At 37.2% G+C, this 16,645-nt stretch overlaps 1 protein-coding gene across 1 annotated transcript in view; it reads right to left on the bottom strand.

Moving 5' to 3' along the window:
• Nucleotides 1-14,735, bottom strand: part of PDX1 (pancreatic and duodenal homeobox 1) — a 60,255-nt gene extending 45,520 nt beyond the window's left edge. Inside the window, exon 1 of the mRNA XM_063957032.1 lies at nt 14,330-14,735. Within this exon, the coding sequence (XP_063813102.1) occupies nt 14,330-14,735 (406 nt within the window). The remainder of the gene's footprint in view (nt 1-14,329) is intronic.
• Between the last annotated feature and the right edge of the window lie 1,910 nt (nt 14,736-16,645).

The following is a 16,645-nucleotide window of genomic DNA, read 5'->3' as shown; positions in this document are numbered from 1 at the left end:
CGTGGTCTCCTTTCTTACTACACGGCACAGAGGTGTGTGGTCTCCGCTAAAGCACTGTAAGGACTTTTAAGAAGACATTGTTATGCTCTGGTTTGCTGCTATTGTTGGTTCGGTTGTTGATCATGGATCGACAATGTTATGTTCGACAGTCATTATTGATTTGGAGGCCTCGGGTTAAATTTACTAAGATGGGAGTTCTATTTAAAATGGGATGTTGCCCATAGCAACCAATCAGATTCTACTTTATATTTATCTAGCACCTTCTAGAAGATAATACCTGGAATCTGATTGGTTGCTATGGGAAACATCCCATCTTAGTAACAACTCCCATCTTAGTAAATTTACCCCTTCTAATGCAAATCAAGGCCCTCATTCCGAGTTGTTCGCTCGTTCTTTTTCATCGCATCGCAGTGAAAATCCGCTTAGTACGCATGCGCAAAGTTCGCACTGCGACTGCGCCAAGTAACTTTACTATGAAGAAAGTATTTTTACTCACGGCTTTTTCTTCGCTCCGGCGATCGTAATGTGATTGACAGGAAATGGGTGTTACTGGGCGGAAACACGGCGTTTTAGGGGCGTGTGGCTGAAAACGCTACCGTTTCCGGAAAAAACGCAGGAGTGGCTGGAGAAACGGTGGGAGTGCCTGGGCGAACGCTGGGTGTGTTTGTGACGTCAACCAGGAACGACAAGCACTGAACTGATCGCACAGGCAGAGTAAGTCTGGAGCTACTCTGAAACTGCGAAGTAGTTTGTAATAGCAATATTGCGAATACATCGGTCGCAATTTTAAGAAGCTAAGATTCACTCCCAGTAGGCGGCGGCTTAGCGTGAGCAACTCTGCTAAATTCGCCTTGCGACCGACCAACTCGGAATGAGGGCCCATATTTGAGCCAAAAGTCCCTCTCAGAAAAACCTTACCTGCAACAACATAGTAACGGGGCACATTGAACAAATGTATTTAATAGTGATTAATTAACACTTAATTAAGGTGTCCAAACAATTACTAGCTATATTTATAAGACACAAATATTGAATGAATCTATTATTGGGTTCAATATAATCATACATAAAATATATAACATTTAAAAACACAGACAGTATAATATTTAATACAATTAAAGACCATTATTACTTAAACATCAAATAACAGGACCAAAATTATTTTCATGTTTATTGGGGCCATATTAATCAATTATAGATGCACATGAACACTGGCACTTGTAGTGCCTCAAGTGTCTACTATGGGGGTCATTCCAAGTTGTTCGCTCGCTAGCTGTTTTTAGCAGCCGTGCAAATGTTATGCCGCCTCCCACTGGGAGTATATTTTAGCTTAGCAGAAGTGCTAACGAAAGGATCGCAGAGCGGCTACAAAATAATTTTGTGCAGTTTCAGAGTAGCTTCAGACCTACTTAGCGCGTTTGCGATCACTTCAGACTGTTCAGTTCCTGTTTTGACGTCACGAACACGCCCTGCGTTCGGCCAGCCACGCCTGTGTTTTTCCTTGCATGCCTGCGTTTTTTGAACACTCCCTGAAAACGGTCAGTTGACACCCAGAAACGCCCACTTCATGTCAATCACTCTGCGGCCACCAGTGCGACTAAAAAGCTTCGCTAGACCTTGTGTGAAACTACATTGGTCGTTGTGAAAGTACATCACGTGTGCGCATTGCGCCGCATATGCATGCACAGAAGTGCCGTTTTTTGCATCATTGCAGCGCAGCGAACATTTTTAGCTAGCGATCAACTCGGAATGACCCCCTATAATAGGTACCTCCATCATTAATTCATTAATATGGCTCCAATTAACAATTTCTAAGTAATGCAAATACTTATTGAGTTTTATTTTGTCAATGTACTTATTTTTTTTAGTTATTATGAACTTGCTCCCAATAATTAATTAAATAAGTGTGCCCCATAATATATTTATTCCTTGTTTAGGCACCTTCATTACATTTTAATTTGTGAAAATTACATCAAGCAACTGTAATAGAAGTTTAATGTGCCCTTTTACAAAATTCTGACCATTCAGGTAGCTCAAGCTGCAAGATGTTTGAGCAGTCATACTTGCCAGGGGAAATTCTCTTCACCTGGTGGTTTCCTGACAATTTTGCATTTAACAAACCCACTGAGTGCAATTGATATAATAAATTATTTCAGTATGCAGTAACTATATATACTGTAGATATAATAAACACATTCGGTATACAGTAAAATTTCATAATACAGTTACATTTCGGGATACAGCAACTGTCGAGATACAATAAACGTTAGATGACAGCACTGTTGAACACACAATTAAAAAAATTTTTTTTGACCAATTTCAAACAATGCGGTTAACTAGTTATCTCAAAAGGGCAAATAAACCACAACAAATGCAACAGACTGGCTAATGGAAACCTTTCTGCAGAACAGCCTTGTGCCTGCTCCAGCCTTACACCTGACTTTCTAAAGCTCATGGAAAATCGGGTCACTCAGAAGTCACATTGAAATGTTAGATGTCTTTGTCATATCTTGTAACACTGATTTATGTTATAGTAAATGCCTGCTAATATTTTATTACAGGATAATGTCTCTTTCTTTGATAAATTGTACTTTTAACTAATTACTGAGTGTAAGGGCAGAGCGTGGCCCTTTAGAATGTCAATGAGCCACACATGACCCTCCCATGAAGCGGGGGGCGCAACCCATGATGTGTATCATGTTGCGGTACCCATGACGTCTATCTGGTTGCTTTCGTAGGTCCATATGCCCCACTAAATGTGAACTGCCTGTAATGGATTCATCACTGCCAACAAATCAAAAGTTTAGAGCTTTTTCATTGTTGCAACAATGTTGAAAAATTGCTGCAGAACAGTAAACCCTTTAATGCTGCAGGAAGCTAATGAGTTTCAACATTGTTTCTTTAAACAAATGCAGGAAACAAGTAATACTGTAGCTGCAACTTGTACTCTCCACTAGAGAATATGGGCCAGATGTAATTTGGCAGCCGTGCGGGATGCTGGCCAATCTCTGACATTTTTTTTAAAGGGGCAGTCATTTACAAGCATGGTTTTTCGATGGCCCATTTAAATAAAAACAAAAACATTGCGAGATTAGCCGGCATCACGCACGGCCGCCAAGCTCAAGCGTCATTACATCCGGCCCCATGATAATAGGTTGAACTCGATGGACAATTGTCTTTTTTCAACCTTAGATACTATGTCACTATGGGGGTAATTCCAAGTTGATCGCAGCAGGATTTTTTTTTAGCAGTTGGGCAAAACCATGTGCACTGCAGGGGAGGCAGATATAACATGTGCAGAGAGAGTTAGATTTGGGTGGGTTATTTTATTTCTGTGCAGGGTAAATACTGGCTGCTTTAATTTTACACTGCAAATTAGATTGCAAATTGAACACACCACACCCAAATCTAACTCTCTCTGCACATGTTATATCTGCCTCCCCTGCAGTGCACATGGTTTTGCCAAACTGCTAAAAAAAAATCCTGCTGCGATCAACTTGGAATTACCCCCAATGTATCTATGTATCTGTGAAGTATCTCTTTACTTAAGCCATGAAGTAGGTTTAGAAAAGGAACATGCATCCAATTCTTAGTTATTACATTGTTCTAACTGGTGTAAACTAAATATCTTCTCAATGGAAGTGTGCACTCAAAGCAAAGCAGACCCACTTTGGCACACATATAGATGTGCATTTTATTATGCAATGATCCTAGAGCACCACAACCACAGTGACCTGATAGGTGTGTTACTGCCACTGCATACAGTAGGCTGATGTACACCAAATATGAGTACAAGCATCTGCACACAGCAACCTACCTACGTCTGCGGACATCAAGTCTTCAGGGACAATTGCACAGAAATAGTATGGCAGACATGAAGCCCTGATGTCTCTAATCCATCACTGTAATCCATCTGCAAATGTGCTGTTTCTGTGCTACCCTAATGTATGGTATTGCTGGAAAGATATTAGTAGGGATTGAGGCATGTAGTGACCATATAAAGGTGCAGTAGAGGCTGCTATTCTGTATAATACACAAGTTTACCTAATAATCATTGATTATAAACTTTCCTATCCAATTACATCCCCACTGTACAAATACTTGCGTGGGTTTCCTCCGGGTCTCCGGTTTCCTCCCATAATCCATAAATATACTGGTAGGATAATTGTCTCCTGACACAAACTGAACGCTAGTGTGTAAGTGTGTGTGTATATAAATGTGTTTAGGTGTACATGGGCCAAGTGATTCTTATCTGCCATCAAATTCTATACTTGATGTATAACATTTCTTTACTGATGATGGTTTAAAGGTATAGTCTTATAAGTGCTTTTTTCTTAAGCTTTTTTGTGTTATTGGGCTCTATTCAGTAAGAAAATCGATATTGCCCCGATCATTATTGGGCAATATTGGCATGAAATTTTTTATTTTAACACTGTTTTATTATCAGGCTATTCAGCATAAAACTTCACAGGAAAAGCGGTTGTGGTAACATTTATTCCTGCAAAGTTCTAGAAGGCTTTGTTTTCAGAAATCTAAATACAAAACCTTCTGTTTTTCGTTCTGTGCATGCTCAGTCATGCTTTTACTTAACAATGCGAATAGTCTCCTATTCGCATTAAGTCTGAAGTGTAACAAGCGACAATTAATAGCCTAATTGCCGATTGTCATAATATCCTGCAGGGTCTGATGGGAAAAATTGCCCCTGTCCCTGCATTTTTGGTCAAAATGAAGGATTTTCTTTATATAAAGCTATTCTGAAATGGCGTTATATAAAGTAAAGATTTTTCAGGAAGATTAATATTTTTATGCTTGCTGAATAGCATAAAACATTAAACCACAGTAGGGATCAATGGAGTGATCCCTACTGTGCAATATTCAGTGAGATGGGCATGAACAGAGAAGATAACTGTGTTACCTTCTCTGTTACACCTTTGCTGAATAGCGGGGTTGGGTTCAAAATGCGGTAACACTGCTTTCTGTATTTTAACATGTAAATGAACATCCTGAATATAGCCCATCGAGAGCTGATCAATACACATATAAAGAGTGCATCCCTGCAAATGAACCTACAGTACAGTGATCTATCTACCTATCTATTTATACAAGAAGAAGATCCACAGCACTATCAGGACTCGTTACTGTAACAGTAAATCCTGATGATGATGATGTGTGTGTGAGTTTGTATATATATATATATATATATATATATAGAGCGAGAGAGAGAGAGAGAGAGAGAGAGAGAGAGAGAATGCTTAATTGATTAATGATAAATGGATCACCAACTAAAAATATTTTTCATTTGAGATAGTAATTAGTGCATTTCAAACCACACAACTAGCACCTGGGGGAGGCAGTGAAAGCGTATGATCGAAGCTTATAAGTAATGCTGCGTACACACTATACAATTTGTTCACAATCTGAATGATATTGTTCAGTCCTAAATGATATTGCATAATGTGTATGCGTGATCCGACGTACAATGCGCGCTACCGAGGATCGCATGCAACGTCGTATGTTGGACTGCATGCAGTCTTGATGAGGCGATATTGTGTAGTTTTGAACGCCAGTGATTACTTTGTTTCTAGACATCATTTGACATCATTTGTAGTGTGTACACACAATCCGATCCAATATGATATCTTACAATATCGTATCATATGAGATCGTATAATGTGTACATAGCGTAAGTCACTTGTGTAAGGCTATTGGCATTGTAAGCTATCTTTAACTGAATAATAATAATAATAATAATAATAATAATGATGATCTTTTAATTATAGCATTTATTTTGAGATTACACCATTACTATAAAAATAATGGGAGGACTAGATGTCCTATTGACGTTCATTTGTTATTATGCACAAAATGATAAGCTGCTCAATCAGATTGTGATGTCACTCAGGTGCTAAAAGTGAGGGGTAATTCTGTGTAGAAAAAAAAAACATATTACTACATAATAGTCAGATAATACGGAGATCTTAGTTGCGTATTTCTGCAGATATAGGGTTAAGTTTCACTCGGTGTGCATTAGGGAACACAAATTGTTCATTTGTTATTAGCATCCCGTATCTTGTATTTGGTTGCTGAAGAACTGTGATGTTTGTTTTTGTTCAAAAAATTATATAGTAATATACATTTTCCAAAGCAATTTAACTCCTGTATAACAGAAATTGTGACAACACTAACCCAGAGGATAGACAAATATAGAATAACAGAATGACCGAGACTAACGACTGCCACTTTTCTATACTTATAGTTACATACACACATGTGTTTTTGTGTGTGTGTGTGTGTGTGTGTGTGTGTGTGTGTGTGTGTGTGTGTATATATATATATATATATATATGAACAGCAAAGGGGTACCCTTAGGCGCTACGTGGAACGGAACAAAGCTGCAATGTAGACGAACCCGCTGTTAGATGGGGCCCTAAGATATCAAAACAAACAATACAAGTCTAAGTGCGCTAATGGATAGTACTGTGTATCCCATCAAAACAGATTTAAAAGATTCAACTTTCAGTTTTTAATACATAAAAGCCACGATAACATAAAACATCTGTGAGCATATTAACATCTTTTTACAGAATGTATAAACAATGTATACAAACAATTTCTGTCAGATGGAAAGTTCAGATAAAAATTAAGATTCGTGACAAATCTTCCTTAGTAGCATAGGATACAGATGGAATACAGTACTTGAACACAACCCAACGCGTTTCGTCAATCCCCAATAAGAGTAAGACCGCTCAGCAAACTGGAACTTCAGTGTGAAATGAATACTCCAAAGTATTCATTTCACACTGAAGTTCCAGTTTGTGCTGCTGTAATGATATTATTGCTGTCTGCAAAGTGCTGATAGGCAATAGGTTGACCCACTGCTGAGCGGTCTTACTCTTATTGGGGATTGGTTTATAGAGTCAGTGATAGACTATAAACCACATTTTATTCGGGTCACCTGTTTGACCATTTGTTTTCTGGATCCCTTGTGACTGAGGGCTTCATAATATTGAATCCTTCCCCCAGTCATTTCGGTTTTTTGCCTGCTTTTATTGATATATTCAGTGAGCTTTTTACATACTTTTGGATTATCTTTAAAAACATCCGGCACTTGATATTACCCCTGAGGAAGTCCCAGTTAGGGACGAAACGCGTTGGATTGTGTTCAAGTACTGTATTCCATCTGTATCCTATGCTACTAAGGAAGATTTGTCACGAATCTTAAGTTTCATCTGAACTTTCCATCTGACAGAAATTGTTTGTATACATTGTTTATACATTCTGTAAAAGATGTGAATATGCTCACAGATGTTTTATGTTATCGTGGCTTTTATGTATTAAAAACTGAAAGTTGAATCTTTTAAATCTGTTTTGATGTGATACACAGTACTATCCATTAGCGCACTTAGACTTGTATTGTTTGTTTTTATATATATATATATATATATATATTTATTCTTATTATCATTATCCTTTATTTATATGGCACCACAAGGGTTCCGCATTGCCTTACAAAGTACATGAACAAATCAAGAAAACAGTGACTTACAAGACAATGTACATGGTATATAAACATTTCATGACACTAAACTATGTATGAGTGTGGCAGAAACCGAGGGATAGGTGCCCTTATAATGAATATGGAATAGAAAATAGTCTAAGTAAGAGAAGCAAAAGCAGATGAAGGGAGAGGGTCCTGCTCATGAGAGCTTACATTGTAAAGGGAGAGCTTACATTATCTATCTATCTATCTATCTATCTATCTATCTATCTATCTATCTATCTATCTATCTATCTATATATAGGAAAGCCCTCACTCACTGACTGACTCATCACTAATTCTTTTACTTCCCGATATGTTAGGAAGCTGAAATTTAACATAGGATTTCTTCAGGTGGGAAATAGGAAAACTATGTAATTAGAATTTTAATAAACTCCGCTAAGGGGATGAAAAGGGGGTTGACATAATGACGTCATTACCGATGCATGGCTTGGGTTGCATGAATGATAATGCCCAAACGGACAATCGGATCAAAACGGTCCTGTCACTTTTTACCGTATCTGCTACAGGTGCTCCTCAGGTAACACCAAGAACCATGGATTAATATTTACTTACATTAAGACGTCTCAAATTTACATCTTTTACCAAATTTCTAACACACATTTATATTTACAACGGTGAAAATCAGAAACTCCCCTGCGAAGAACAGCTAGTAAATATATATATATATATATATATATATATATATATACTGATTGAAAATAGAGTTATAGGGTACAGATCACATTCAATAATTAGGATTGGCTGCCTTGAAACACTAGGTGCCCTGTTATGAGAAACCAAAAAACAAATATGTAGTATTAGTGTAATTGGCGCCTTGGGGTTGTTATAACACCCCTATTTTTGTGGCAGAATGACCTAATGTCAAATAAGATCTTGTTTAGGAAAGCAAACAATAAGTTCCAATATGCGAAATGTATTAAAATTTATAAAAGATCCTCTGATACTGTATTGAATTCAATCCAGTATCAGATGATCTTTTATAAATTTTTATAAATTTTGCATATTGGAATTTATTGTTTGCTTTCCTAAACAAGATCTTACTTGACATTAGGTCATTCTGCCACAAAAATAGGGGTGTTATAAAAACCCCAAGGTGCCAGTTACACTAATACTACATATATATATATATTTTTTTTTTTTATATATATATATATATATATATATATTTATTCTTATATAGTGCAGCAGTTGCACTTTACAATTGGATATATATTTATTTCCATGAATGACTGGCACTCCAATTAAAGACAGCAGGTAACCTGTGTCCCTTCCCTTGGACATAAATATCCCAGCAATACAGCAAGAAGATAGAGATGTGCGGCACATCATGGATGTCAGTAAATCACAGCATATTGTACATTGCTTGAATATCAACGTTTCAGATGTCTTTATTAAGCACCTTTCGTCACCTGATACTATTATTATAATATCTATTATATTACCAATACTATAATACTACTACAATCCTACTACAGTGTGCCCCTAATATTTGTCTGTCTGCAGCCACTAATATACACACACAGGGTAATTCTAGTAAATACGGGGGTAAAAGTCGGTGATGGATAGAGACCGACAACCCAACTCATAATAACAAATTGCTGAATATGCTGATATGATTGCAACTAACGTATTATTTTAGGAGTTAAATATTTACTGTATATATTGTTTATGAGGACATTGAAGAAATGACAATCTGCTTTTCTACAATAAGGAGAATACGTTTAGGAAATCATTTCCCCATGATGTACAGTACATACAATCGCAGTATTGCAGGGGAAATTACTACAACCCATTACGGTAACGTCTATCTTTGCTAATCAGCTATGGGCAGCCAAGCTATTGAAAGTTTTGTGTTGTGGAAAATCACCGCTACATTAGATGTAACATCTGTGTGTACTGTAAAAATAACTCTTCACAAAGTATCCTCAGAACATTGATAAATCTGTAGCTCTGGGTCCTCCTCCCTAATAGACCTAGCTGATGTCATATCTCCGCTTATTTTATGTAGATGGAGAGCAATTCTTATTTTTCATCATAAAAAGACAGACTCGGAATAATGTAATACAGTATATTTGTAATACTGTAAAACACGTATGGAACTTTATAAGTCCTCGAGTGTCGTCACCTATCTTTCTGAGTTTTATTCTGAAACTTGGACTGCACACCTGGGCATGCTCAAAGTGTACACACACACACACACACACACACACACACACACACACACACACACACACACACACACACACACACACACACACACACACACACACACACACACACACGTATATCTGTGTGTGTGTCAAGATTTCATAAGTGCAGCGATGCAATATTGCTACATTTTAATTAAATTACTAATTTATGACACTAATGGCAACTTTTTGGATATATTGTCTTGTCTGATTACAAGCACAGATTGCCTTATTTATTTGTTTCTACGGTGTAAAAAAAAAAGTCTGTACTGCCATAAAGCGCTGAAGTCAAGCCTATTACAGTCAATGTAGAGGTTCATCAAGGTAAATCCAGAAAAAGCAACAGCAAAATCCAGAATATTGAAGCATAACATCCTAATAAGCATACATTATATCTGTCTAATCTATCTATCTATCTATCTATCTATCTATCTATCTATCTATCTATCTATCTATCTATCTATCTATCTATCTATCCTCTCTCTCTTTCTTTCTCTCATCTATCGCTCTATTTATCCATTTGTTTTTAATAATTAATTTCACATTTGTTTTACATTTATGATAAACATTCAGTGCAGAATTTAGTTCTTGAAATATTTTAATAACTAATTAATATTTAATTAACTAAGCTTAATAATGTATAATTAAACCTTAACTGATTAATTTATATTATATTATTTAAGTATTAAATTAAACTTTGTTTTAATAAATACAATTATACTTAAATATGCTTATTAAGAAAGTGTAATTTAAGTTTTGCTATTTTATGGCGCTAATTTGGAAAACTCAGGGTAGAGAGACATTTCTATAAAGCAATGTCCATTAAATTAATCCACGTCCATTTTATTTACAGAATACGCCTCGGGGCTCTATTGTAAAAATCACACAGAATGCACCAATTAAGTATTGTTCGGGAAAAACGATAATTAGAATATAATTAAAATTTAGAGTTATGACATGAGGTCTCACTAAAAAAATACAACTACGACATTTTCAGTCATTGCTACAATGTAAACATGAATACTTTGTCCTCATTGCTATGATATGCACTTAGACCGCAAGTTACTCATTCCTTGAATATACCAAAAGCATTAATAAATAGAAGCCAGAATGTATCTTGTAGTTTTGGAAATTTGTCTGTCATTTATGTGTTACTATTTTTGACCATCATTTAAGAGTTACTTTTTTGGCTATAATTTGTTACTGTTTTTAGCTGTCATTTATTTATTACTGTTTTTGGCTATAATTTGTTGCTGTTTTTAGCTGTCATTTATTTATTACTGTTTTTGACTATAATTTTTGTTACTGTTTTTGGCTGTCATTTATTTGTTACTGTTTTTGGCTATCATGGACTATTTGTTACAGTTTAAGACTATATTTTGCTTCCTACTGTTTTTGTTACTGTTTCTAGCTATCATTTATTTGTTACTGTTTTTGAATATAATCTGTTACAGTTTAGGACTATCATTTGTTTGTTACTGTTACTGTTTTTGTTACAGATTTATACTATCATTTGTTTGTTACTGTTGCTGTTTTTGTTACTGTTTTTGGCTATCATTTATTTGTTACAGTTTCGGACTATCTTTTGTTTGCTACTGTTTCTGGCTATCATATATTTGTTACTGTTTTTTAATATAATCTGTTACAGTTTAGGACTATCATTTGTTTGTTGCTGTTACTGTTTTTGTTACAGATTTCTGCAATAATTTGTTTGTACTGTTACTGTTTTTGTTACTGTTTTTGGCTATCATTTATCTGTTACTGTTTTTGGCTATCAGCTATTTGTTACTGGTTTTCAAATCGTGCGGTTTGTGGATGCCTTTAATGTTTTTCCGTCGCTTGCAAACGTCTGTATTTGAATCCTGAAATAAATCAATAACAGAGGAGGGCCCGGAAGTCGCTGATTATTTTCCAGTATCAATGTACCAGTACGGAAGTGATCTAATAGCATTCTCATAAAAGTACATTTCATGGGAATATATTTCTGCTCGTAGAAATTGCACATGATATAGCTGGAAGGATAAAACAATGTAAATCGCTGCATCCCCTACAGTGGGCAAATCATAGCATTAACTTGCCTGTTTTAAGTGTTTAATATGTTCTTAATTATTGTTACTAACTTGTTAAGATACTGCCAAGAAGGGTGGAAATGAACGAACGGTTATTATAATTCCTTTGCTTTCCCGGATGTTACAGCATTAAAAAGCCTAAGTGATACAGAGCTACTGCATAATTATATGTTAAGGTAACAATAATAATAATAATAATAATAATAATAATAATAATAATAATAATATTTAGGCTCACAGATTGCTGTGATATACACTATATACCGCTGCCATAACGTGTTACATTATGGAAATATCTAAGAAACTGGGCCTAGCAGACACACTAACCCTCGGACCAGTTACTGTAATCCATCTATGTCTACACTACAGTACGTGGGATCTGATATTACAGTACATGTCCATATACAGTAGTTAGAGGTGACAGCATACCCATATACAATATATGACAAAATATTATTATACACTGTATGGCAATGCATCCATATACATGATATGACAACATGCCCATATACAATATATGGAAATATATCTATATACAATATATGCCAATATATTCATATACAGTATATGACAATACGCCCATATACAATATATATAAATATATCTATATACAATGTCTGACAGTATAGACAACATGTCCATATACAATATATGAAAATATATCAATTTACAATTTCTAACAATATATTCATATACATGATAGGACAATATGTCCTTATACAATATGTCCTTATACAATATATGACAATACATGCATATACTATATATGGCAATATATCCATATACATGATACGACAGTATGTCCATATGCAATATATGATAATGCAGCCTTATACAATATATGCCAATATATCCATATATTTTATTTGATATGTCCACGTACAACATAGGACAATATATCCTTATATATATATATATATATATATATATATATATATATATATATATAGCACTATAGCCATATACATGATCGGACAACATGTCCATTTACAATATATGACACTGTATACACATACATGGTATGACAGTACGTCCACATACAGTATATGACAATATGCAGAACAGGATGCAGTGGAGGGGATATTTCAAATATGTGCCAGGAATATTACTAGAATATACATTTTTAACAGTCTGTTTGAACAATGAGATTAAAAAAATATTTGCTTTGCAGGTGTGACAAAACGTGTATAATGGGCCCAGCGATAGCATTGTACAACGAGATAGAGGAATATTGTTCAGTAACTGAACCCTGTGTGTAGAAAGAGTCTGTTCCAATAGCTGCCAATCACACGGAACATTTCCTGAAAGTGTAATACACTGTGGCTTACCTACAGGGAAGTGACTAATGACTTTTTGTATATACATATATATGCGTGTGAGAGTATTACAGCTACAGTGCAGTCAAAACGACTTCATGTAACAATGCATAAATATGTGTCCAGTCTCATAGGGGTTACCACTCTGTTCATCCTATAAGTGGACATACTGTATATGTCACCTATAGCTTTTATAAGTATGTGTTACTCCCTCATAGCTCAGTAAAGGTTACATGGGAGAGTATTGCAGTCACCTTTATGTTTCCTGGCGGAGCATGCTCTCACCTGTATATTATCTAGGGCAGCATGACACTCACCTGTACGTTACCTAGGAGAACATGCCACTCACCTGTATGTTACCTAGGGGAACATGCCAATCACCTGTATGTTACCTGGGGCAGCATGCCACTCACCTGTATGTTACCTAGGGCAGCATGACACTCACCTGTATGCTACCTAGGGGAATATGCCACTCACCTGTATGTTACCTAGGGGAACATGCCACTCGCCACTCACCTGTATGTTACCTAGGGCAGCATGCCACTTACCTGTATGTTACCCAGGGCAGCATGCCACTCACCTGTATGTTATCTAGGGGAACATGCCACTCACCTGTATGTTATCTAGGGGAACATGCCACTCACCTGTATGTTACCTAGGGAAGCATGCCACTCACCTGTATGTTACCTAGGGAAGCATGCCACTCACCTGTATGCTACCTAGGGGAATATGCCACTCACCTGAATGCTACCTAGGGGATATGCCACTCACCTGTATGTTACCTAGGGTAACATGCCACTCGCCACTCACCTGTATGTTACCTAGGGCAGCATGCCACTCACCTGTATGTTACCTAGGGGAACATGCCACTCACCTGTATGTTACCTAGGGCAGCATGCCACTCACCTGTATGTTACCTAGTGGAATATGCCACTCACCTGTATGTTAACTAGGGGAATATGCCACTCACCTGTATGTTACCTATGGAAGCATGCCACTCACCTGCATGTTACCTAGGGTTACATGCCACTCACCTGTATGCTACGTAGGGCAGCATGCCATTCACATGTATGTTTCCTAAGGCAGCATGCCACTCACCTGCATGCCAAATAGGCGAATATGCCACTCTCCTATATGTAGTCTATGGGAGCATGGCCCTCACGTTTTTGTTACATAGGGTAACATGCCACTCACCTGCCCACTGCCCCTTCCAGGTGTGTGATTTGGTTGATTTCATCCATGGGAAAGGTAAAACGGTCCGGTTCCGTTCCTCTAAGAGTCCAGGCTCTCTTTCCTCTGGGAATGGGATTGTTTGCTGCTGGTGGATTCCTGGATGATGGTGATGATGGTGATGATGATGGTGGTGCAGGTGGGGTACACCGGGATCTTCTGATATGGGTGGCACCTCGTAGGGAGAAATATCTGGGGGGCTTCCTGGGTCCAGACCAAGCATTGGGTTGGAGTAGGTGGCCGGCTGCTGTCTCCCCACGTAGAGGCATGCTGGGGGACTGGGGCTGTAATCCTGCCCTTGCCCCCTCTGAAAGGCGCAGGAGTCTTTGTAGATCTGGGCTGGGGAGTAGAACTGCTCCTCCGTGTTCATGGCTGTCAGTGAATCAGGAAAACATAAGGTTCTCTGTGAGGTTTGCGCTGCTGGCTTACAGGTAAGCCTTACCTGCAGGGAATGGCCCGCTTCCCCCAGCCCCACAGTCACATTGGCTACACAATAGCCCATGTGATCTGGCAATGGGCACCGGCTGGGTGTGGCTTAGCCAAGATAAGTGCAGCTGTTTGCCCCTTTCCCAGTGACATGTCCCTATATTTATCCCTCTCTCACTGTGTCTATCACACAGGTGAGTCGTGCATAGGAGCTTTAAGTTAAATCATTTGCATTGCTTTATAAAAGTGTATGATTAGGGATAAGGAACATTTGCTCAGCCCTGGTAGCTCCCTTCTGTATATTATATTGCTTGATAACCATATCACCATATGGAGGGCTATCAGGATAGAGATAACACAGAGAAACCTTATCAGTGGGACCACCCCTAATGGTGTCCTTCACCTTTATTGAGATGCGTGCAGATTGCACTCCCGTGTAGACATGTGATAGCGTTTTGCAACTGCTGCTTTAATTAAAGCCCATTTCTTTTGTCACTTTTCCTTTCTACAGTAGTGTTGCAATTGTGTTTTTTAGGGAACTGTAACAGCTGTGTCCCAGTGCCCAGCCAGGGGTAGCAAAGTGACCTTCCCAGGGCTGCTCACCAGATAATTGGAGCACTGTGTGATATTAGCTGGCAGGGCTCACAATGCTATCAATACAGGGCACGATAGCAAGGCTATTGATTATTGAAGGGGTATTTTGTGGAGGTTTGCTTGAATGTGTTGACCCTTATAGATAATTTGCTGCTCAGTTGACTTGGTGACAGGGATATGAGGAGGCGGAGAGCTCCCAAACAGGACAAAGATCACTGCAGTGGCTGCCCCAGTCTGTCATTCTCACACTTGTGCACACACACTCCATATTTACTCTGCACTCCTGCTCTAATTGCACATTTCTCTGAATCAGGATCCATTTTAATGCTTCATTTACCCCTATTTAGCAGGACAAGTGCAGAGCTGGTATCTTGAAGTTTCCTGATGTAGAAAACATATCTAATGTGTTGTAGCAAAGGTAATATTTGTATTGTTAACAAATGTCACTTGAGATGTGTGTATTAGTTGATACAAACAGGTACATGTATACTGTTGTGCGACACTGCCTAGGAACACTGCCAGCCATATCTGTCACATTGTAGCATCAGAAATGTGATGTAGTTATGCCTTCAGGCACCTCTTCCAAATATCATCTTATTATATATATATATCTATATATATATATATATTATATATCTATGTATCTATCTATCTATCTATCATTCTATCTATCTATCTATCTATCTATCTATCTATCTATCTATCTATCTATCTATCTATCTATCTATCTATCTATCTATATAGATATATATCTATATAGCTATATCTATATACATATATATATCTATATATAACTATATCTATCTATCTATATCTATATCTATATAAACACACACACACATATATATATATATATATATATATATATAGCTATCTATCTATCTATCTATCTATCTATCTATCTATCTATCTATCTATCTATCTATCTATCTATCTATCTATCTATCAATCAATCTATCTATCTATCAATCTATCAATATATTTTGGTTTGGGCCTGTACCAATCACTATTGTGGGACACTCGTACAAAACCATTGGCAAAGGTTAAGGCTAGACTGTATGGGGTCCCACTTAGTATACTAACATAACGTAGGAGGGGCTTGGGGCTTGAATGATTGAATGTTATCTGAAGTTTTTAGTAACTATAATTCCCTCACCTGCACATTCAAATAACGTAAAATACATGATGTAGGTCCAGTTGCCACAAATCTCTACATTTGGTATTGAGTGGAAAAAGCTTTACTTTATAAGACAGTTAACC

The sequence above is a fragment of the Pseudophryne corroboree genome, chromosome 2 (assembly GCF_028390025.1).
Source record: "Pseudophryne corroboree isolate aPseCor3 chromosome 2, aPseCor3.hap2, whole genome shotgun sequence".
In the NCBI taxonomy this organism is placed as follows: domain Eukaryota; kingdom Metazoa; phylum Chordata; class Amphibia; order Anura; family Myobatrachidae; genus Pseudophryne; species Pseudophryne corroboree.
The sequence above is the reverse complement of the archived record's forward strand: the minus strand, read 5'-3'. Positions and strand labels throughout refer to the sequence as shown.